General features: G+C 43.0%; 1 protein-coding gene across 6 annotated transcripts in view; it reads left to right on the top strand.

The window, feature by feature from the left end:
* The window catches only part of LOC106581710 (RNA-binding motif, single-stranded-interacting protein 1), a 72360-nt gene that overhangs the window by 34509 nt on the left and 15384 nt on the right, over nt 1–22467 (top strand). For 4 of the 6 annotated variants that reach the window (XM_045704463.1, XM_045704459.1, XM_045704461.1 and 1 more), the window contains exons 3-10: nt 4269–4327; nt 6863–6960; nt 16490–16647; nt 19791–19870; nt 20467–20582; nt 20872–20921; nt 21003–21090; nt 21864–21914. In XM_045704463.1, coding sequence (XP_045560419.1) covers nt 4269–4327; nt 6863–6960; nt 16490–16647; nt 19791–19870; nt 20467–20582; nt 20872–20921; nt 21003–21090; nt 21864–21914 — 700 coding nt within the window. The remainder of the gene's footprint in view (nt 1–4268; nt 4328–6862; nt 6961–16489; nt 16648–19790; nt 19871–20466; nt 20583–20871; nt 20922–21002; nt 21091–21863; nt 21915–22467) is intronic. The other 2 variants (XM_045704464.1, XM_045704460.1) reach the window with 1 other exon arrangement.

Genomic DNA, 22467 nt, shown 5'->3' with positions numbered 1-22467 from the left:
AAAATTGTACATTTCACACACTTATCAAGAGAACATCCATGGTCATCCCTACTACCTCTGATCTGGCAGACTCACTAAACACAAATGCTTTATTTGTAAATTATGTCTGAGTGTTAGTGTGCCCCTGGCTATCCTCCAAAATACATTTAAAAAGTAAATGTGTGCCATCTGGTTTGCTTAATATAAGGAATTTTTAAATGGTTTATACTTTTACTTTAACTTTTGATACTTAAGTACATTTGAGCTATTCCATTTACTTTTGATATTTAAGTATATTTTAAACCAAATACTTTTAGACTTTTACTCAAGTAGTATTTTACTCAAGTATGACAATTGAGTACTTTTTCCATCACTGTGTATTTTCAGGTAGAGATACCTTGCGAAGCAACTTCTCTCTTATCCCTCTCGATCTCGCATTCTTCTCTCTTTTTTCTCTGTCTGTCCCACACTAACCTCTTGTAGCATGAGTAGAAAAGAAACAGACCGGATAAGTAGGCACGCAATGGATTATGGTCATTGTAGTTAATTACCAAGTTTTCTGTGTTAAACTATGTAGAATATTGGCCTGTTGGGAACTACAACTCCCTACTATATTGCACTGTTCAGGCTTGATCTGATTAATCTATAGAAAAACTGTGCAATGTGCGCGTTGAGCTCACAGAAGAAGAAAAAAAACGACCAAAATGGAATTCAAATGATTATGTCAATTAGTTGTTTAAAAACGTAAAAATAACCGACATTTCGGTTAATCGCTCAGTCAGGCTCTGAAATTGGATTTAAAAAAAGCACTTACTTGCGTATTATTAAGCCACTGCTGATCAGCGATTATTATGGCGAAGGCACTACAGCACTGTTTTCCATTAGCACCGGCTGTTACTGATTTTCAGCAGGTTAAATTTCATTTAAAATTTTCAATTCGTTAGACCCTCGAGCCCTATCCCGCTAGAATGAACGATATGCATCTTCTAGCGAGCTATTGATAGGACAGGCGCCTGTCAGTCACAAAGCGAGCAATGACGATAACGCAGCAGAAAAGAAGAGGCGAAGCGAGAGGTTTCACTCTCACCGAAATCTGTCCAAAATAAGCCCAATGCCTTTGGGACAACGACTCCAGAGCATCTCGTCATTATATACAGATCTTATGGTTGCAGTCAAACGTATTTACACGGAGGAGGAATAGAGCATAATGCTTGTGAATTTGCACATCCCATGTAATGTACTGTAAGTGGTAACGATGAGTCGAAATCCACAACTAAGCCTAATTATTGTTTTCTGTTACGTTTATTTATTTTATTTTGTGTGTTTCACATAGCCAGCCACGCGGAGTTGGGGCGCATAGTAGACTATTTACTGCGCATTGATTGACAACTGAACATCAAGTTTTGACTAGTTTATAAAGGGTGTCGAAAAAGTTGATCTCCTATATCTCTTTGCCATTCATAAATCATGCAACGTGGTTAGGCTATACACTGAGTGCACAAAACATTAGGAACACCTGCTCTTTCTATGACAGACTGACTAGGTGAATCCAGGTGAAAGCTATGATCCCGTATTGATGTCACTTGTTAAATTTTTACATTTACATTTTAGTCATTTAGCAGACGCTCTTATCCAGAGCGACTTACAGTAGTGAATGCATACATTTCATACAATTTCATACATTTCATACATTTTTTTTTTCTGTGCTGGCCCCCCGTGGGAATCGAACCCACAACCCTGGCGTTGCAAACACCATGCTCTACCAACTGAGCCACAGGGAAGGCTAAATCCACTTCAATCAGTGTAGATGAAGGGGAGGAGACAGGTTAAATAAATATTTTTAAGCCTTGAGACAATTGACACATGGATTGTGTATGTGTGCCATTCAGAGGGTAAATGGGCAAGACAAAAGATTTATGTGCCTTTGAACAGGGAATGGTAGTAGGTGCCATGCGCACTGGTTTGCGTGTGTCAGGAACTGCAACGCTGCTGGGTTTTTCACTTTTCACGCTCAACAGTTTCCTGTGTGTATCAAGAATGGTCCACCACCCACAGGACATCCAGCCAATTTGATACAACTGTGGGAGCCATTGGTGTCAACAGGGCCAGCATCCCTGTGGAACGCTTTCGGCACCTTGCAGTTGAGGTGCCTTGGTAAAATCACCGTGGAAGCCAGAAAAAAAGCTGCATTACAGCCTATGTGTTGTGATAATTGTCTTGTTTGCTCTATATTTGTTCATATGCCTTGTGACCGGGATATATAGGCCTAAGGCCAAGACAATAAGAAGACGGTGGCAGAATAAATTCCACCACACGTTTGTTTCATCACAAAACCGGAGAGCTACATCTGTCTGGTGAAGTCCACAAAGCATATTGCATGTAACAGACAGTTACATGACCTACAGCGTGGTCAAGCAAGTTAATGTTTCCGACATTTTCGGACCACTGAACAACGATTGATTTAGAACCACAGAGAGTTACCGCAAGTTGCAAAGAACACAGGAGCTGCCTCCACTATTCCAGCACCATTTTAACTTTAACATTTGAACAGCATCTAATTACCTATGCTTAGTCTAATACAGTGACAACTAAAAGATACCAAAAACAATTTAGTCCAATCAACGTAAACTAAATATGATTTGGCTGTCCATGTTTCTGATTTCTGTGTGTGTGTGTGTGTGTGTGTGTGTGTGTGTGTGTGTGTGTGTGTGTGTGTGTGTGTGTGTGTGTGTGTGCAAGTAGAAAAACATGTTGATTCACCCTTCTTGTAGAGAAATGCCAATGCCATCCTCCTCTCTTTCATGTTGATAAAACGGTCTATCACGTTGTCGTACAGTACACACTTGTATTTTTTGTTGTCTAACACTTTTTTGGTTACTACCTGATTCCATATGTGTTATTTCATAGTTTTGATGTGTCCACTATTATTCTACAATGTAGAAAATAGTAAAAAATAAAGAAAAACCCTTGAATGAGTAGGTGTGACCAAACTTTTGACTGGTACTGTATATTGCAGTAAAACTTTAAGTAATCTCAAGAAAAGACAGGTTAAATGTTAAAAAGTTGAATGTTATTTTATAGTCCTGAGCATATGCAGTAGGCTTAGACCTAGACAATATCCAAAACAACCGACAATACATTTAATTAATACATTTTCAGTAATTGAAATAGTAAAGTCATGTCTCGCTACACAATACCACAACAAGTATTAAATCATTTCGCTGTGTATTTCATATGGAATAAAGGCATTAGAATGTACCAGAGGCCACCAAAATAGAGCTAATTTCTCAGCAGGGGACACCTGGCTGCCTACCTTTTCTATTTGGCTGGCTACTCTATGTACTTGTGGAAAACACTGCTATAGGTGACCTTTCCCTTTGTGGCAAACATAAAAACCATGCCACACAACCAGATCTGTCATAATCTGTTCTATCTACGTCTTGGGGTCGAGGTGGAGGACTCATTTTCAGAAAACCACCACCTGCCCACCTCCCAGCTCAGGTCAAAGCTCACACTTCCTCCTCCATCGAGAGAGCCAATCCCCTCATCAATCATTTGTCTGCCGCGCTGATTACTACCAGGGAGGTTAATTTACTACTACGGCCTGACGTCTGTGTGTTCTTATATGTTGCATTCATCATTGTACAGAGAGAAAGTCGTCATATGTAATTGTTGTGTTCTTTGCATTGATTTTCTATTCATTCTGAATAGAGTGCACTAGCTTAGAGCTGAAAAGAAATGCAGTGAAGCCGGGGTTTAGGGGTCACCGCAAAGTTCATTTGTCAGAGCTGGCAGCGGCAGCAGTAACACAGTGCACCAAATAACTGTTAAAGCACAGGATGTAGCTGTGGAATGCCACTCGGTCCGCTCCGTCCCTACGTTGTCAAGAAGTCATAAATCCACAGTGTGTTATGCACATTTTATACACGTTTTTCACTTAAGACTTACACACAATGTTTTTAGATGTTTTGTATGTTTTACTGAAGAAGCTTCTCAGTCATTTTCACTTGTTTTAAATCCTTTTGTATAGAGGATAGTTAATCCTGCTTAATATTGCTGTAGGGTAGGAAAAAAATCGAGCCAACCTTTGCTCTTGCGCCGCTGAGATTCCTAAATCCACATGGAAACGACGTCCTGTTTCTCGTGCTTTTTTGGTGATGTCATAAATTCTTGTGCAAGCCAGGCCTCACTCTTTGTGTGTTTTTTTTTTTTTTTTTTTAGGAGAGGCTGTCTGTCTGGTACGTAACGTAGCACAACTAACAATAGCGCTCTTTCTCTTCCTCTCGTAGGTATGGCAAAATTGTGTCAACAAAGGCCATCCTGGATAAGACGACAAACAAATGTAAAGGTGTGTATGGCTTCAGCAAGTCGTGACGTAGTGGAGACATTCCGTAAAAAGATCTAGACACCCCCCCCCCCACAAAAATATGCACACAAATCAAGAAGTCATGCTCATATAACAACCGTCAGGCTTAAAGCAATAAAAACTCATCACATGCATCATTGAGAGGATGCTGGATGTGTGTATCACAATGACTCATTGTAATCCAGGATAGCGGTGCAAAGGCTTTGGAGCTTCCAGTCTGTGATATGATGACACAGAGGACTTTTACCATAATCCTCCTAATGCTATTATATTAAAGACAATGGCCATGCTAAGGAATGGATGTAGAGCCTTGCTTAAGGCCCCCTTGACTCGTGCAGTGGGTTTGGCAGCCCAGTACTGTCACAGTGCACTGGCCCGGCCTTGTTGAAGTCATTCAGTCATTCAACAGCTATGTGGCTCATAGGGGCCGGGCTAGTCAGGAAACAGACAGGCTGGCAGGCAGACAGGCAAAAGGCTGCCACCACTTTGTGTTATTTTAGTCCTGGCCCTTTACTGATGGTCTGTCTGTTACCATGCGTTGCGCTAGCAGCGGATCCCCACACCAAGTGACAGCTCGTGCCCCTCCCTCTGGAGCGTGACGCAAAGTCTTGGCTCCGGCTGCAGCCCTTGGCCCAACACCCTGTCCTGACTACTGAGGAGCACGCTGACACGCAGCCCAGCCCAGCCAGCCCAGCCCAGCCAGCCCAGCCAGCACGCACCACAGATGGGCTGAGAAGAAAAGAGCTTGGTCACTGTCCTGCTGGGGATTACGATACGCTAACTAATCACAGGTGGAGACTAAGAAACATCCTGTCATCTTGCATTCCAATTTTGACTTTAACTCGCAGCTTGCTTGAAGATACTTAAAAAAAACTCCCAAAATCCCAACTTGAAAGGAAAATGAACATTTGCCATTTATCTGAATGTCCTTAATAAAAACAAATATCTGAATGTTCGGATTCATTATATACTTTGGGCTGTTTATCACGAAGATCAAACTAGAATCTGTAATTAGATTCCACAGTGAGCAGCAGTGAGGTTGTTTGATGGTTAAATATAGCAACACAGAGTAGAGAGGAACTGGGCTGCAGGTCTGACTCTAGACTGGCCTGGCCTGCATGCAGCCCCAGGGGACAATGAGCTGACCTGAGCCCTGGGCGTCATCATTGCAATCTGCAGCCTGAGCACTGTGCTCTGCTCCACCCCGGCCTACTACACTGTCTCACCACCAGTCACTGACTGACCACCGTTATGGGCCACAAATACAGTAGGTGGGGGTCAACCACACCACAGAACATGGTGGCCTCTGGCCTGGCCTCACTGTGGTGGGTGTCAAACACAGCCTGCCACTTACTGCTGTAGATGTCAAGTTAGACGTGAGATTTAGTCTCCCTCCCAAATGGCACCCTATTCCCTATATTCCCATCGTGCTCTGTTACAAAGTAGTGCACTATGTAGGGAATAGGGTGCCATTTGGGAGGCAGACTAAGTCAAGATTTCACCACGGATACACATTTGTATGCCTGTTATTGTTATACTGTTAGACTTCCTCCAGCGATTTCAGAACTTTTACTGTTGAAAAGCGATATCCCAAATATAAATACAGTAAAGTACACACACTAAAGTTTTTTATATTTTTACTTCTGAGCAAAACATTTATTTTATTTTTTCACGACTGCAAACTTCAAGGAGTAGGAGTTCTTATGGGAATCTGTGATGTCATCGGCCTCCCCCTTGCTTGAGGAACAATAGAGGAGCAGTAGAAAACAGAAGAGGAAAGGCCAACCCCATACATGTGCCATGTCATGACTTACCTGGACCACCTATTGAGATGTTCCTTTTGTTAAGTAAATCAGGTGTTAAATGGTGTGAAAAGGAGACTGGAGTGCTACTTTAGGGATTATTCTCTGGTACTTTTGTATACTTTTTAGCCAGTAGTTCTGAAAGTAGGGCTCACAAACCAAAAGTGGTCCCCAAAAATGTCGTAGTAAGTCACGTATGTGCAGATATGTACACCACGTCATTGCTCGCTCTCTTTCTGCTGCGTCCAGTGAGTTGTTGGGCCCGCCCTGCAACCTCATTGGATAACGCTGAGCAGGCCTCTTGCTAGCTGTCACTCAAATGGCAAGGGCCTGAACCTCACTGGCTAGAACTCGAATTGCTAGGGGGCTGACCCACGTGGTCAAGCTTGCAGTACTCTAAATGGTTCACATAGCTTCCAGAAAATGGTCACTTTCAAACTAGGGATTTCGTGGCTAATTGAGGTAAGACAGTAATTCTGCTCATAGATTATGCATGTATGAACTATACATAGATACATCCAGCCCAAAGAGGTTTAATAAATACTTACTTAGTCGACAAAGTACCGGAGCACGTTTTTAACGGTGTTAACAACAGAATACCTATGATATAGCTAAATGATGAATCAGGATAGTTGTGCATGGTGGTCTTTCCAGGTAGACTGTGTAATACATACAGTAGGAAGTGTCTTGACTGGTGTGGTGTTTTATCCCTCAGGTTACGGCTTTGTGGACTTTGACAGCCCTGCTGCAGCTCAGAAAGCCGTCACTGCCCTGAAGACCAGTGGGGTCCAAGCCCAGATGGCTAAGGTGAGGGTATGCTTCCAGTCTATTTGTATTCTCACACACAAACACCTGACAATACACAGCCTTCAATGGAGTTAGGTAGTCCATTTATAGGCAGCAACAACCTGACCCACCCAGCATTACGTAGAGGGATAGGAATCTCCATGCCAGGGGTGCATGTGTACCTCTCGAGTTGGTTTGCAGCCCCCCCGTGACTCTGTGGTCACTGTGCAGTAACATTAGCCCATAGGCAGTATGTGTGTGTGTGTGTGCAAGTGCGTGTGTTTGTTTGTTTGTGCATGCGCTCTTACGTTCGTGTGTACTTGCATACAGTGTACTCAAAAAGTATTCAGACCCCTTCACCTTTTACACATTTTGTTTTGTTACAACCTTATTCTAAAATGAATTACATGTCATTTTTTTCTCATCAATCTACACACAATACCCTATAATGATGAAGCAAAAACTGTTGTTATATATTTCTGCACACACAAAAAAAACTACAGAAATATGACATTTACATAAGTATTCAGACCATTTACTCAGTACTTTGTTGAAGCACCTTTGGTGGCGATTACAACCTTGAGTCTTCTTGGGCATGACGCTACAAGCTTGGCACACCTGTATTTGGGGAGTTTCTCCCATTCTTCTCTGCAGATCCTCTCAAGCTCTGTCAGGTTGGATGGGGAGTCTTGGTGGTTCCAAACTTCTTCCATTTAAGAATGATGGAGGCCACTGTATTCTTGGGGACCTTCAATGCTGCAGAAATGTTTTGATACCCTTCCCCAGATCTGTGCCTCGACACAGTTCTGTCTCGGAGCTCTACTGACAATTCCACACCGTTGCTGTCAAGGGGGTAAACATCAAGCACACCGCCATGCAACCTCCATAGACAAACATTGGCAGTAGAATTGCCTTACTGCTCAGTGACATTCAACGTGGCACCGTCATAGGATGCGACCTTTCCAACAAGTCAGTTCGTCAAATTTCTGCCCTGCTACAGCTGCCCCAGTCAACTGTAAGTGCTGTTATTGTGAAATGGAAACGTCTAGAAGCAACAATGGCTCAGCCGCTAAGTGATAGGCCATAAAAGCTCACAGAACGGGACTGTTGAGTGCTGTAGCATGTAGTGCATAAAAAACTCCATATTAATGCCCATGATTTTGGAATGAGATGTTTGACGAGCAGGTGTCCACATACTTTTGGTCATGTAATGTGTGTGTGTGTGTGTGCCTAATGTCATCCTGTCAGCTGAGTGCTCACCCGCTTTGGAGGGGCTCCAGGAGTGAGTGGCGCCGACTGTGAGGTGGAGAGGACAGGCTGATGATACGCTGCGATGACAACAGGGTGACGTGCTGAAGAAGGAATCCTCTCTGGGGACGTGTGTCTAAGCTTCAGCAGGAGCAGAGAGGGCTCAGTGTCTCCTTTCTAAAGGAGGCTCATAGGGCAGTCAGTGGCTGCGTCCCAAAATGGATTCCTATTCCCTATTTAGTGTAGTGCACAACATAGGGAATAGGGTGCCATTTGAGACGCAGCCAGTGTGTATTATCTAAAGGAGGCTCATCTCGTCTGCTCAAAGGGCTTATTTACGCTAGCCTTTCCAAAGCCAGCTCCGGCCAATCGGACTTTCAGGCACAACCAACCAAGGCACTAATTGTTGGGAAATATACTTTCCCGTGTCCTCTCTCTACATCCAAAGATGATAGATGTAAATGTAAATCAACGGGGTTCCAGGTTTAGAAAGTCTTAAATAGGTTCAAGTACAGCCTGGCACTGAGACAAGTTTGATCGCCTTGGCTTTAGGCAAGACAGGTGAAGGCTGGGCTGCTTTTTGACACAGTGCCGAATATTCATGTCTCACAGACTTTTCCGTAATTACTGGAAAATCATGTGCTTGCATAAACATATTTTCCAGTTTATAGTGTGAAGAAGTAAAGTGTATACATTAAATGAGCCATTAGTTTCTCTTTCAAGCTTCTGGAAGTATTGCTGTGGAAATTTGGAAGGAAAAAAGGGTAAAAGTAACCTGACACTATGAATAAGACAAGGTGGTGAGATAGATCTTAGTTTGAGAAGCATGAGTCATGAGCCTTGCATCTTGTGTGTAACCGATCGAGCTTGGTGCAGCAGTACTCCCTGAAGTCACACCAGTTTGTGTCACTTTAAAAAGGCCTGGCTAACTAGACTGCCTGTAATGAAAGGGCTATGATCAGGGTACGTGTAGCTAGTTTGCCCTGTTATAGAATGTCCTTTGAAAGTCTTATGCGTCAGGTCGACTGAGCTCAGTAAGGCTGCCACAGTTTTGAGGCCAGTTTCTGGTGGGAGTCAATTGGGCAGAGATTTCACATTGTTGGTCTTCAAAGGGGTAGCAGGCCCTGTAATAACTTTGAACAATGTAGTTTACATTCTTGGACAGAAGAAAGGGAAGTAAATAATTGGAGGTTGTCATGGCAACTCAGCCAGTTAAATTTGTGGAAATCAGGCCTGAAAAGTCTGAACAAGAATCCTAGAAATTATATTCCCCCGTGAATCTCTGCAGCTTCTTGACATCCCTCCGTGCACCTGTTTAACTTTTAATTAAAATAAAGCTGTTTTGTAGGGCATGCCTAAGTTTAATATAGGCATTGTTCAAGGTAAAGGCCATTAAAAAGTCAGCCTTTTCAGTTTATGTTTTCTCATTATTACAAGGACTTGCTTGGGCTTAATGGACACTCCAAGCAAACGTCCTTTTTCCTGAAAGTGTTTTTTTTCTCTGCCTGGGCACCATTCAAAAGGCATTCACTGATTATTATTTCAAAGGCAGGTGGGTGGAAAGTCAGCATAAGGGTTTCCTGTTGAAAATGTTCTCCTAATGGTATTCCCATGGATGAATCACGGTTAGGTTGGTTCCTTTTCGTAGATGCATGCATACTTATATTATCACATGGCGTCGGGGAAGAAAGCAGACGTTTTACGTGCCCCCAACCGATTGTGTTTTTTTGTCTGTTTATTTGTGTTGTTTATAACTTATTTTTTTACTTATTTTGTACATAATGTTGCCATTGCCGTCTCTTATGACCGAAAATAACTTCTGGACATCAGGACTGTGATTACTCACCACGGACTGGCAGTATCCTTTTTTTCCTTTAACGAGTCTGACGAGGCGAACGATATGCTGCTTTCTCGGGAACAGGCCCAGATCCCTGTGATTTACATGAAGAGGAAGTTGGAGGAAAAGGGGCCAGAGGGCAGGCTGCCTTCTGAGAATTCATAGGCGATCAAATAAATCCCCACTTCCTTCCATTCTGCTAGCAAACGTGCAATCTTTGGAGAATAAAATAGATGACCTACGCGGGAGATTAAACTACCAACGGGACATTCAAAACGGTAATATCTTATGCTTCACGGAGTCGTGGCTGAACGACGACACTATCAACATACAGCTGGCTGGTTATAGGCCGTACCGGCAGGATAGGACAGCGGCGTCTGGTAAGACAAGGGGCGACGGACTATCTATTTTTGTAAATAACAGCTGTTGCACGATATCTGAGGAAGTCTCGAGCTATTGCTCGCCTGAGGTAGAGTATTTCATGATCAGCTGTAGACCAATTATCTACCTAGAGAGTTTTCGTCTGTATTTTTCGTAGCTGTTTACATTCCACCAGCATTGAATGAGCTGTTTTCCGCCATAAGCAAACAAGAAAACGCACACCCAGAGGTGGCGCTCATAGTAGCCGGGGACTTTAATGCAGGGAAACTTAAATCCATTATTACCAAATTTCTATCAGTATGTTAAAATGTGCAATCAGAGGGAAAAAAAACTCTGGACCACCTTTACTCCACACACAGAGACGCATACAAAGCCTCCCTCGCCCTCCATTTGGCAAATCTGACCATAATTCTATCCACCTGATTCCTGCTTACAAGCTAAAATTAAAGCAGGAAGCACCAGTGACTAGATCAATAAAAAAGTGGTCAGATGACGCAGATGCTAATCTACAGGACTGTTTTGCTAGCACAGACTAGAATATGTTCCGGGATTCCTCCGATGGCATTGAGGAGTACACCACATCAGTCATTGGCTTCATCAATAAGTGCATCGATGACGTCATCTCCACAGTGACCTTACGTACATACCCCAACCAGAAGCCATGGATTACAGGCAACATCCGCACTGAGCTAAAGGCTATAGCTGCTGCTTTCAAAGAGCGGGACTCTAACCCGGAAGCTTATAAGAAATCCGCTATGCCCTCTGACGAACCATCAAACAGGCAAAGTGTCAATACAGGACTAAGATCGAATCGTACTACACCGGCTCTGACACTCGTCGGATGTGGCAGGGCTTGCAAACCATTGCAGACTACAAAGGGAAGCACAGCCGAGAGCTGCCCAGTGACACAAGCCTACCAGATGAGCTAAACTAATTCTATGCTTGCTTCGAGGAAAATAACACTGAAACATGCATGAGAGCACCAGCTGTTCCGGAAGACTGTGATCACGCTCTCCGCAGCCGATGCGAATAAGACCTTTAAACAGGTGTCTTCACTGACATTTTCAACCTCTCCCTGTCTGAGTTTGTAATACCAACCTGTTTTAAGCAGACCACCATAGTGCCTGTGCCCAAGAACATTAAGGTAACCTGCCTAAATGACTACCGACCCGTAGCACTCACGTCTGTAGCCATGAAGTGCTTTGAAAGGCTGGTCATGGCTCACATCAACACCATTATCCCAGAAACCACTCCATTTGCATACCGCCCCAACAGATCTACAGATGATGCAATCTCTATTGCACTCCACACTGCCCTTTCCCACCTGGACAAAAGGAACAGCTATGTGAGAATGCTATTAATTGACTACAGCTCAGCGTTCAACACCATAGTGCCCTCAAAGATCATCAATAAACTAAGGACACTGGGACTAAACACCTCCCTCTGCAACTGGATCCTGGACTTCCTGATGGGCCACCCCCAGGTGGTAAGGGTAGGTAACAACACATCCCCCACGCTGATCCTCAACACAGGGGCCCCTCAGGGGTGTGTGCTCAGTCCCCTCCTGTACTCCCTGTTCACTCATGACTGCACGGTCAGGCACGACTCCAACACCATCATTAAGTTTGCCGATGACACAACAGTGGTGGGCCTGATCACTGACAATGACGAGACAGCCTATAGGGAGGTCAGAGACCTGGCCGTGTGGTGCCAGGACAACAACCACTCCCTCAACGTGATCAAGACAAAGGAGATGATTGTGGACTACAGGAAAAAGAGGACCAAGCACGCCCCATTCTCATCTACGGGGCCTACAGTGGAGCAGGTTGAGAGCTTCAAGTTACTTGTCTACATCACCAACAAGCTAACATAGTCCAAGCACACCAAGACAATTGTAAACAAAGGGCATAACTAAACCTATTCCCCCTCAGGAGACTGAAAAGATTTGACATGGGTCCTCAGATCCTCAAAGGTTCTACAGCTGCACCATCGAGAGCATCCTGACTGGTTGCATCACTGCCCCCCCCCCCCCTCTTTTACACCGCTGCTACTCTCTGTTGTTATCATCTATGCATAGTCCCTTTAATAACTCTACCTACATGTACATATTACCTCAACTAACCAGTGCCCCCGCACATTGACTCTATACCGGTACACCCCTGTATATAGTCTCGCTATTGTTCTTTTACTGCTGCTCTTGATTTACTTGTTACTTTTATTTCTTATCCATACTTTTTTTTAAACTGCATTGTTGGTTAAGGGCTCATAAGTAAGCATTTCACTGTAAGGTCTACACCTGTTGTATTCGGCGCATGTGACTAATACAATTTGATTTGACATACTAACATGTTGCAGAAGAGTATATCATATATCAATAGCATTGGATGATACAAATAACATCCTTAATAATGTGTGCATAAACTTGTTTTGGATTGACTAGTAAACATCCTCTAGTGTTGACGGATGAGGAAGCTCTACTTCACTACTTATTTTGGACATAAACAGATGACCATAGTAATAACCCTGTGCCCTAAGCACACCATTTGGAGGGACTCCCTCTCAGGCTAGACAAGCAAACACTCCCCTCTACCCCACCCCCATCCCCTCCCATCAGCCCGCCACTGGCCCTCGGTGAGCACGCCTCGGTCACATGACTTCTAATGACTGACTGTTTTGCTGTTGACCCCATTCACTGCTGCACAAACAGATGTCTTATCTCGCTGCCAAATTTTGGTCCCTGCGTTTTAAGAGCCGCTCCACACGCACAGGAAGGCTTTCTTCTCTCTAATTTCTCTCAGATGATGACGGAATTAGTAGTTAGCCGGGGCTTATACTAAGAGAACTCCTATTCGGGATGACTCATCACGGGTAAACCATGTGGAAATTATCCGACACTCAACCCCTTCCTTTGATCCATTGACTATATTACTAGTCAAATTCCCTGTGGAATACAGGTTGTGTGTTGACTATTCCCTACTTCCCATGTTTTAACACATAATGTAGGCAGCCTGCTATCTGAGTGGATCTATGTGGCCTATTCGATATTACATCTCTAAAGCCCATTTAACTGGATGAACGCTTCACCATTACCCTTTAGATAAGGCAGTCTTTTGGCGCTTGAATATAATTAGTGTGTGTGTGCGTGTGTGCGTGTGTGTGTGTGTGTGTGTGTGTGTGTTGTTTGGTTTTGATTATCCTTGTGGGGACCAGAAGTCCTCACAAGGATAGCAAAACAAGGAAAATTCGGACAAGTGGGGACATTACGCCGGGTCCCCACAAGGAAAACGTTTTTTTTAGGCTTAGGGGTTATGGAAAAAATGTATGAAATCTATGAAATGTATGCATTCACTACTGTAAGTCGCTCTGGATAAGAGCGTCTGCTAAATGACTAAAATGTAAAATGTTTCAGGTTAGGTTTAGTTTTAGGATTAGGGTTAGAGTTTTGGGTTTAAGGTTAGGTTAAGGGAAATTAGGATTTTGAATGGGACATTTTTTGGGGTCCCCACAAGGATAGTAAAACAAAGGTGTGTTTGTGTGGTGAACAGGGAGGAGTGTTGCTGACCCCTCTTTCCATTCCAGAGAGCTCTTTAGAGTTATTACAGCCACACACACACACACACACACACACACACACACACTCTGAGCCCTGGTGCTGCTGAGTCCTGAAACACACTCCTCCCTTCGCCTAGCCATCGATCTCACCCTTACCTCCTCACCAACCCCTCTGATTCAACACATGTTCTGGGTGTGGCTATGCTCTGCTGTTCTTTTCTGTGTGGGGCCAATTCATTGTTCCTAATAGTTGGATGTTGTTTTTTCTGTCAGCGTATTACTTTAGTGTTAGGCTAGCTCTGAATACAGCAGGACACTGATGAATATTAATGGTGAGCGGCTGCTCCCCGGGGACCCGTAACTGTGTCTTATGTTTCTGCTGATGCTATTGAAATACAGGAAGAAATCAGCTAATGTGGGTCTCAACCAGCCCTGGGCTGCATGCAAATCACTACTCATCACTATTCATGGTGACCCTTTATTAGCTAAAAACACAGGCAGACAAAGACGGCAAAGCGGGAGAGAGACATCATGGCCAGGGTTAACCCAATCACGGTAGTCAGATGGATCTCAGAATGTGTATTCAAAATGGCACCCTATTCCCTAGCTTCTTTTAGCGACGCTGGTGTATTTACACTAGTGTTGCTCGCAATTGCGTTGCAAAAAAAAAAACGGAACAGTCCACGGGAAGCCAGAAGTTAAATCAAATTCAATTTCAACTTACTGTGCCGGTGGGCTGGACTGCTGGTCCTTAAAACGGGGGGAATTTAAGACAAAGTATCTAAAGGAGTGGTCACCAATGCAATCTCCAAGACATTCCTCATCGAACACCAAACATTTCTGTAAAGAACGATAAAGCCTTTTCGCGCTGTTGGAGGTATGTGCACTTGATTCAGCAGCCATAGCGCGGGGAAGGCAAAAGTGAGCCCATTTGGAACCATTTCATATGTCTGACGGTAGAACTCCACCTACAACGAAGGCCAAGAGAGCAAATCGTGTGCAACTATAAGGCCTGCCGCTGGCCAATCAGATAGCTCAGATCACCGTGTCTGCACAGTTTCCTCGAGCCATAGACTGTAAAAAGAAACCTTGAACGCACAACAAAGTTGATGCTGTAAGACTTCCAAACTTGTAAAACCACGACTACAGAGAGACAACTAATACAGAAAAGAGCTGCTGTTTTTATGAGTAAGCGCACGTTTAAATTGTTATTCAGCACTGCCCAAACTTTGTTCAACATTTTTATAAGCCATAAAATGCGCCTTCTCCCTACTTCCACTCACACTACAACCGGCACTGCAGCTGCAATTCATAAGTACAGCAAAGTGTTCCCATAAGCTTGCTTTGTTATTATTAGCGGCTTGTGTCTTTTTTAATATTGAGGAATATTTTACTTTCTCTGGTCATAGGAGTAACAACATGAATTGGTGCATGATGCAAAGATAATGCTGTTCGACTTGAGTTTCGCCATCACCTGGAAGACTGTGTCCCCGTTTCTCAGCGGAGGGAGGGAGAGCGGAGGGACGGTGAGTCGGATGAGAGACAGCCTCGCCGCTGTTTCCTCCCTCCCCTCAGACTGACCATCAGATGCAAGCCATCATTCCAGTAAAATACATCTAATTACTATGCTCAGTCAGCTATGCCTCACAAGTAATACAACAAATTGTCTATTACCAGTGTGATCATATACCTACATTTTTTTAAATATAATTTCAAAATGGTCTGAGAACATCAACATTGGCAGGGCAATTCAAGCATAGCCAACATGCAGTGATAATGTACTGGGCCTATAAATTACTGCACAAACCTCATTGCTACAGTACTGTTTTTAATTGGTTAATGTTGCATAGGCTTACATTTTTTAAGTCACGTTAATAAAAAATCAGAGCGGTAGATCTCGGCATGCACTTTGACTCAGAAAGTGATCTTGACTCAGAAAAGGTTGGTGACCACTGCTCTAAAGGAAAGTATTATTAAACAGACTTTCCAAACGTGGGTCTGTTGTAGACCCACTTCCTCTCTGCTTACCATGTCAAAAATAAGTCACCCACAAGTTATTCCTTGTTTGTGCACATACAGTATGGCACACGTACAGGATTGAGGTAAGCAGAGAGAAATGGAACGTCTGTTTATGAATAATATTAATAATAACTTCTGGCTTCCCACAATTGCGTGCAAGGCTAGTGTAAATAAACCAGCGTTGCTAAAAGCAGCTGCCCATTTCCTCTACAGTGCACTACTTTTTGAGCCCTATGGGCCCTGGTCAAAAGTAGTGCACTAAAAGCAATAGGGTGCAATTTGGGACTCGGACAGGGAGAAGGAATTATTCATGGGATATGACTGTGTAAGCAGTTCTGGTGATCTCTGGATAAACTACGTTGAAACAGAATCCAAATCCTCCCTCATACCTGCCGTGCCTGAAACTGAAATGAATGTCAATAAAGAGATTGAGTTGGAATGTTTGAGATGTTGGTGTTTTTCCAGGTGTGTCATGTCATTAACACCTTTAATGTTTCCTGTCTTTATATCACCGCGCAGCAACAAGAACAAGATCCCACCAACCTGTATATCTCCAACCTGCCGCTGTCAATGGACGAGCAGGAGCTGGAAAACATGCTGAAACCGTTTGGCCAGGTCATCTCTACCCGGATACTGAGGGACTCCAATGGAGCCAGTAGAGGAGTGGGCTTTGCGAGGTCAGCCTCTGGCATACTGTGCTCAAAAATGAACGTATTCTATTCTAAATGACCACGTACCGTAGTTGTAGAATGAACGTATTCTATTCTAAATGACCACGTACTGTAGTTGTAGAATGAACGTATTCTATTCTAAATGACCACGTACTGTAGTTGTAGAATGAACGTATTCTATTCTAAATGACCACGTACTGTAGTTGTAGAATGAACGTATTCTATTCTAAATGACCACGTACTGTAGTTGTAGAATGAACGTATTCTATTCTAAATGACCACGTACTGTAGTTGTAGAATGAACGTATTCTATTCTAAATGACCACGTACTGTAGTTGTAGAATGAACGTATTCTATTCTAAATGACCACGTACTGTAGTTGTAGAATGAACGTATTCTATTCTAAATGACCACGTACTGTAGTTGTAGAATGAACGTATTCTATTCTAAATGACCACGTACTGTAGTTGTAGAATGAACGTATTCTATTCTAAATGACCACGTACTGTAGTTGTAGAATGAACGTATTCTATTCTAAATGACCACGTACTGTAGTTGTAGAATGAACGTATTCTATTCTAAATGACCACGTACTGTAGTTGTAGAATGAACGTATTCTATTCTAAATGACCACGTACTGTAGTTGTAGAATGAACGTATTCTATTCTAAATGACCACGTACTGTAGTTGTAGAATGAACGTATTCTATTCTAAAATGACCACGTACTGTAGTTGTAGAATGAACGTATTCTATTCTAAATGACCACGTACCGTAGTTGTAGAATGAACGTATTCTATTCTAAATGACCACGTACCGTAGTTGTAGAATGAACGTATTCTATTCTAAATGACCACGTACCGTAGTTGTAGAATGAACGTATTCTATTCTAAATGACCACGTACTGTAGTTGTAGAATGAACGTATTCTATTCTAAATGACCACGTACCGTAGTTGTAGAATGAACGTATTCTATTCTAAATGACCACGTACTGTAGTTGTAGAATGAACGTATTCTATTCTAAATGACCACGTACTGTAGTTGTAGAATGAACGTATTCTATTCTAAATGACCACGTACTGTAGTTGTAGAATGAACGTATTCTATTCTAAATGACCACGTACTGTAGTTGTAGAATGAACGTATTCTATTCTAAATGACCACGTACTGTAGTTGTAGAATGAACGTATTCTATTCTAAATGACCACGTACTGTAGTTGTAGAATGAACGTATTCTATTCTAAATGACCACGTACTGTAGTTGTAGAATGAACGTATTCTATTCTAAATGACCACGTACTGTAGTTGTAGAATGAACGTATTCTATTCTAAATGACCACGTACTGTAGTTGTAGAATGAACGTATTCTATTCTAAATGACCACGTACTGTAGTTGTAGAATGAACGTATTCTATTCTAAATGACCACGTACCGTAGTTGTAGAATGAACGTATTCTATTCTAAATGACCACGTACTGTAGTTGTAGAATGAACGTATTCTATTCTAAATGACCACGTACCGTAGTTGTAGAATGAACGTATTCTATTCTAAATGACCACGTACTGTAGTTGTAGAATGAACGTATTCTATTCTAAATGACCACGTACTGTAGTTGTAGAATGAACGTATTCTATTCTAAATGACCACGTACTGTAGTTGTAGAATGAACGTATTCTATTCTAAATGACCACGTACTGTAGTTGTAGAATGAACGTATTCTATTCTAAATGACCACGTACTGTAGTTGTAGAATGAACGTATTCTATTCTAAATGACCACGTACTGTAGTTGTAGAATGAACGTATTCTATTCTAAATGACCACGTACCGTAGTTGTAGAATGAACGTATTCTATTCTAAATGACCACGTACTGTAGTTGTAGAATGAACGTATTCTATTCTAAATGACCACGTACTGTAGTTGTAGAATGAACGTATTCTATTCTAAATGACCACGTACTGTAGTTGTAGAATGAACGTATTCTATTCTAAATGACCACGTACTGTAGTTGTAGAATGAACGTATTCTATTCTAAATGACCACGTACTGTAGTTGTAGAATGAACGTATTCTATTCTAAATGACCACGTACTGTAGTTGTAGAATGAACGTATTCTATTCTAAATGACCACGTACTGTAGTTGTAGAATGAACGTATTCTATTCTAAATGACCACGTACCGTAGTTGTAGAATGAACGTATTCTATTCTAAATGACCACGTACCGTAGTTGTAGAATGAACAGGAGTCACAACCCCAACATTCCCGAATTACTTTTTTTATCCACATGACAGAAATTGATAGTGTGAGTTTGTGCTATTATGCCAACTCCTTGTCACTCCTTGTTATGCAAATGTATTCGCAAGGCCAGCAATGGAGTTTACAAGTGCACAAACAGATCTGAGATCAGGCTTAACGTTTATATCACATAATCAAAAATTCCCAACAATACATGGCTTCCCACTGGGCATAGACGTCAATTCAATTTATATTCTACGTTGGTTGGATGTAATTCCATTGAAGTGACGTGGAGACACGTTGATTCAACCAGTGTGTGCCCATTAGGTTGATTATAGCGACAGCCCATTCGTTTGCAATAAAAGTGTTTATTGTATTTCCACTTATTTTAATTCAGTTTTTCACAAGAGAGGTTGAGTGAACACAGTGCGGTTAGCTGTTGATCCTAGGGGTCCGGTGGCGCGCGAGAGAGGGAGAGAGAGAGAGAGAACGCGAGAGAAAGGGAACAAAGGGAGAGAGCATGCATTCTGTTGAGAAGGGCGTAATTATAGTGTTAATGGGGGCCGCCTCCTTTCAAGCTCGCATAACAGGACACTAGACCAATCTAAAAAGGGTTTGATTCACAAATTAGCAACACTATTTATGAACCATAGACATGTCTGTCTATGAGAGGGTGTGTTGTCAAGTCCCTTTACTATATCAAATATATGAATATATATGAACCTCAAGTGTACTCTAAGACCTGCCAACCCAGATAAAAGTCCACTATATTGATCTTTAAAATAAACTACATTTTATGGAAAGGCTGCATTTGTATTCACTCTTAAACATAAAGCACTCTAGGATGCCACCGTGTGATTCTGCAGTATATATCATGGAATTGATTTAACTTCATTTAACCTGCATATTTCAGGATGGAGTCGACGGATAAATGTGATGCGGTTATCTCTCACTTCAACGGGAAGTTTATTAAGACACCACCTGGAGTTCCTGGTAAGAGACCGATTTCTACAAATCAGTTATTTTCGCTCTTTGAGCAGCAGCACTGCTCTCAAGGGTTAGCACTTTTATTAAATAGCTTCAAATTACAGTAAATGATGGATTGCCTGTTGGTTCATTGGGATGAGAACCAATACATTGAGTGGTCAGGCAGCGAGGGGTCAAGCAACTGATAATACTGGGTATGTGTGTGGCGATGGCCCCATAGACCCAACATTATAAGGCCCCCATAGACCCAGCACTAAGAGGCAGAGTGCAGAGCTGCCTTGTGTGGCCAGAGAGCTGCCTGCCTTCTTTCCCACTCTAAGCTATTTAATTGGATTATTTGACTCAAATAGTGTCCTCTGGCCCTGCTGCCTTTAGGAGAGGACAGGGATTACAGGGCCACAGCTGCCAAATGTGATGTCTGTGTTTCCCAGCCGGGCGTCTTAAAGCCCACTCCCAAGCTCAGCAAGAGCTGGCCGCCTGATTGACAGTACAGTAAGCAATGCAGACAGCACCGTGCAAACTATGGTAGCGTTTGTGAAGCCCCCCTCTCTATCTCTCCCTTTGTTCCCTTTCTCTCTCTCTCTTTCTCACTCGCTCTCCAGCGCCACCGGAGCCCTTGCTGTGCAAGTTTGCTGACGGCGGGCAGAAAAAGAGGCAAAGCCAGAATAAATTTGTGCAAAACAGCCGCGCGTGGGCTAGAGACGGCGACGCTAGACTGGTGAGTGCTGCTGCCCTTTCGTTTCAGCGTGCATTTTGGATGGAGTGTGATTACTGTACGTGGAGGAGCACATCTATCGCGGGCATTCTGGCTCCAGTTTTAATGAACATGCGTCAAGGTTAAATCTTATACCAAAAAACGGACAGATTTATGAAGTGTAAATACGTGTAGTTAGTCCACAGGTGTCAAGGGGAGATGTGTTTGTGTGTGTAGGTTGCCTCAGGGTATGGTTTATTCTCATTAGGTTAGCTCGTCTCATTTTAGCTCCTGTTATTTTGTATGTCCCCAGGCTGGAATGACCCTCACATACGACCCCACCACAGCTGCTATGCAAAATGGGTAAGAGGAGCCACTGCAACAAATCCATAGTGTTCCTATTATCTTGTAGGACTTTATAAACAGTTGAATTTCCTTCTACAGATTTTATGTGTCGCCGTACAGCATCGGAAACAGGATGATCGCTCAAACGTCCATGTCTCCATATATCTCACCTCTCTCCACGTACCAGGTTGGCATCTACCTCATTCAATTTCAATGGATAGATGGGTTTGCATGACTTTGAATAGCGTTACTATTATCTACACCCATAATACCCATTTTCTGTAACTGACCAGGTATTTATGAACCTTTTATGACACTTATATTGGAGTGTTCTCCTTGGAGGATTGTGGTTCAGGATGTGAGAGGTCACTATGGCCTTTCTCAGAGCTATGTTTTTGTGTGTGTGTGTGTGTGTGTGTGTGTGTGTGTGTGTGTGTGTGTGTGTGTGTGTGTGTGTGTGTGTGTGTGTGTGTGTGTGTGTGTGTGTGTGTGTGTGTGTGTGTGTGTGTGTGTGTATATAAAGCCAGTGCAAGAGAGTCAGTGCAAATAGTCCGGGTAGCCATTTGATTAACTGTTCAGCAGTCTTATGGCTTGGGGGTAGAAGCTGTTCAGGAGCCTTTTGGTCCCAGACTTGGCGCTCCGGCACTGCTTGCCGTGCAGTAGCAGAGAGAAAGGTCTATGGCTTGGGTGGCTGGGGTCTTTAGACAATTTTCCCGGGCCTTTCTCTGACACTGCCTAGTATAGAGGTACTACGTCCCAAATGGCACCCTGTGCTCTATATAGTGCACTATTTTTCACCGGGGCTCTAGTCAAACTTAGTGCGCCACATAGGGAATAGGGTGCCATTTGCAGTCATGTAGTGCTGAGCCAAACACAGAGGCGTGTGAGCTCCTGAAATAGCTCCTCCCCAGTGCCTGCCCTGTGCTAGTATATTTACAGAGTGTATGTGTGATGTTCCAGGTACAGAATCCCTCCTGGGTTACTCACCAGCCCTACATCATGCAGCACCCAGTAAGACCAAATATACTACCTTTCTCTCACCATCCTTTACTCTACTGCCTCTTTCTCACGTCATCTCCTGTCCTTTTCTTTCCTCCCTCACTTTGGAATGTCATGTTTCTCCTCTCCTTTTTTCCTTTCCATCTTATCTCTTCTGTTCTTTCTTACCTCTGGTCAGATGCATAAATCAGCTGTTCCCTTTGCTTTGTGTTGTTTCGAAAAAGAGGAGAAACAGGGATGTGGAAAGGGACATGGAGGGTGATGATGCCACACATACAGTACAGTGTGTGACTGGGCTCTCTGGGATTTACTGGCACTACGGTGTTGACAAAAATACTAGCACCAGGATGCCTGGCTCCCTTGGTGTTGCTCACCACACGACAAGTTGGAAACACTTCAAACATCTTGTGTTTGATGACTGATTCCATTTGTATTTCCTAACAGATGGTTGGGAGCTGAGTAAGTATTGCTCTGTAATAAAGTATTTCTCATTTTTACAAGGAAATAGCAGTTCCCAATGGATGTTTTTACAAATACTCCTCCCCATGTGCCTCTAGCCTTTTCA

Source organism: Salmo salar, chromosome ssa21 (genome assembly GCF_905237065.1).
Source record: "Salmo salar chromosome ssa21, Ssal_v3.1, whole genome shotgun sequence".
Taxonomy (NCBI): domain Eukaryota; kingdom Metazoa; phylum Chordata; class Actinopteri; order Salmoniformes; family Salmonidae; genus Salmo; species Salmo salar.
Note: the sequence above shows the minus strand (reverse complement) of the source record. Positions and strands in the feature narration are given on the sequence as shown.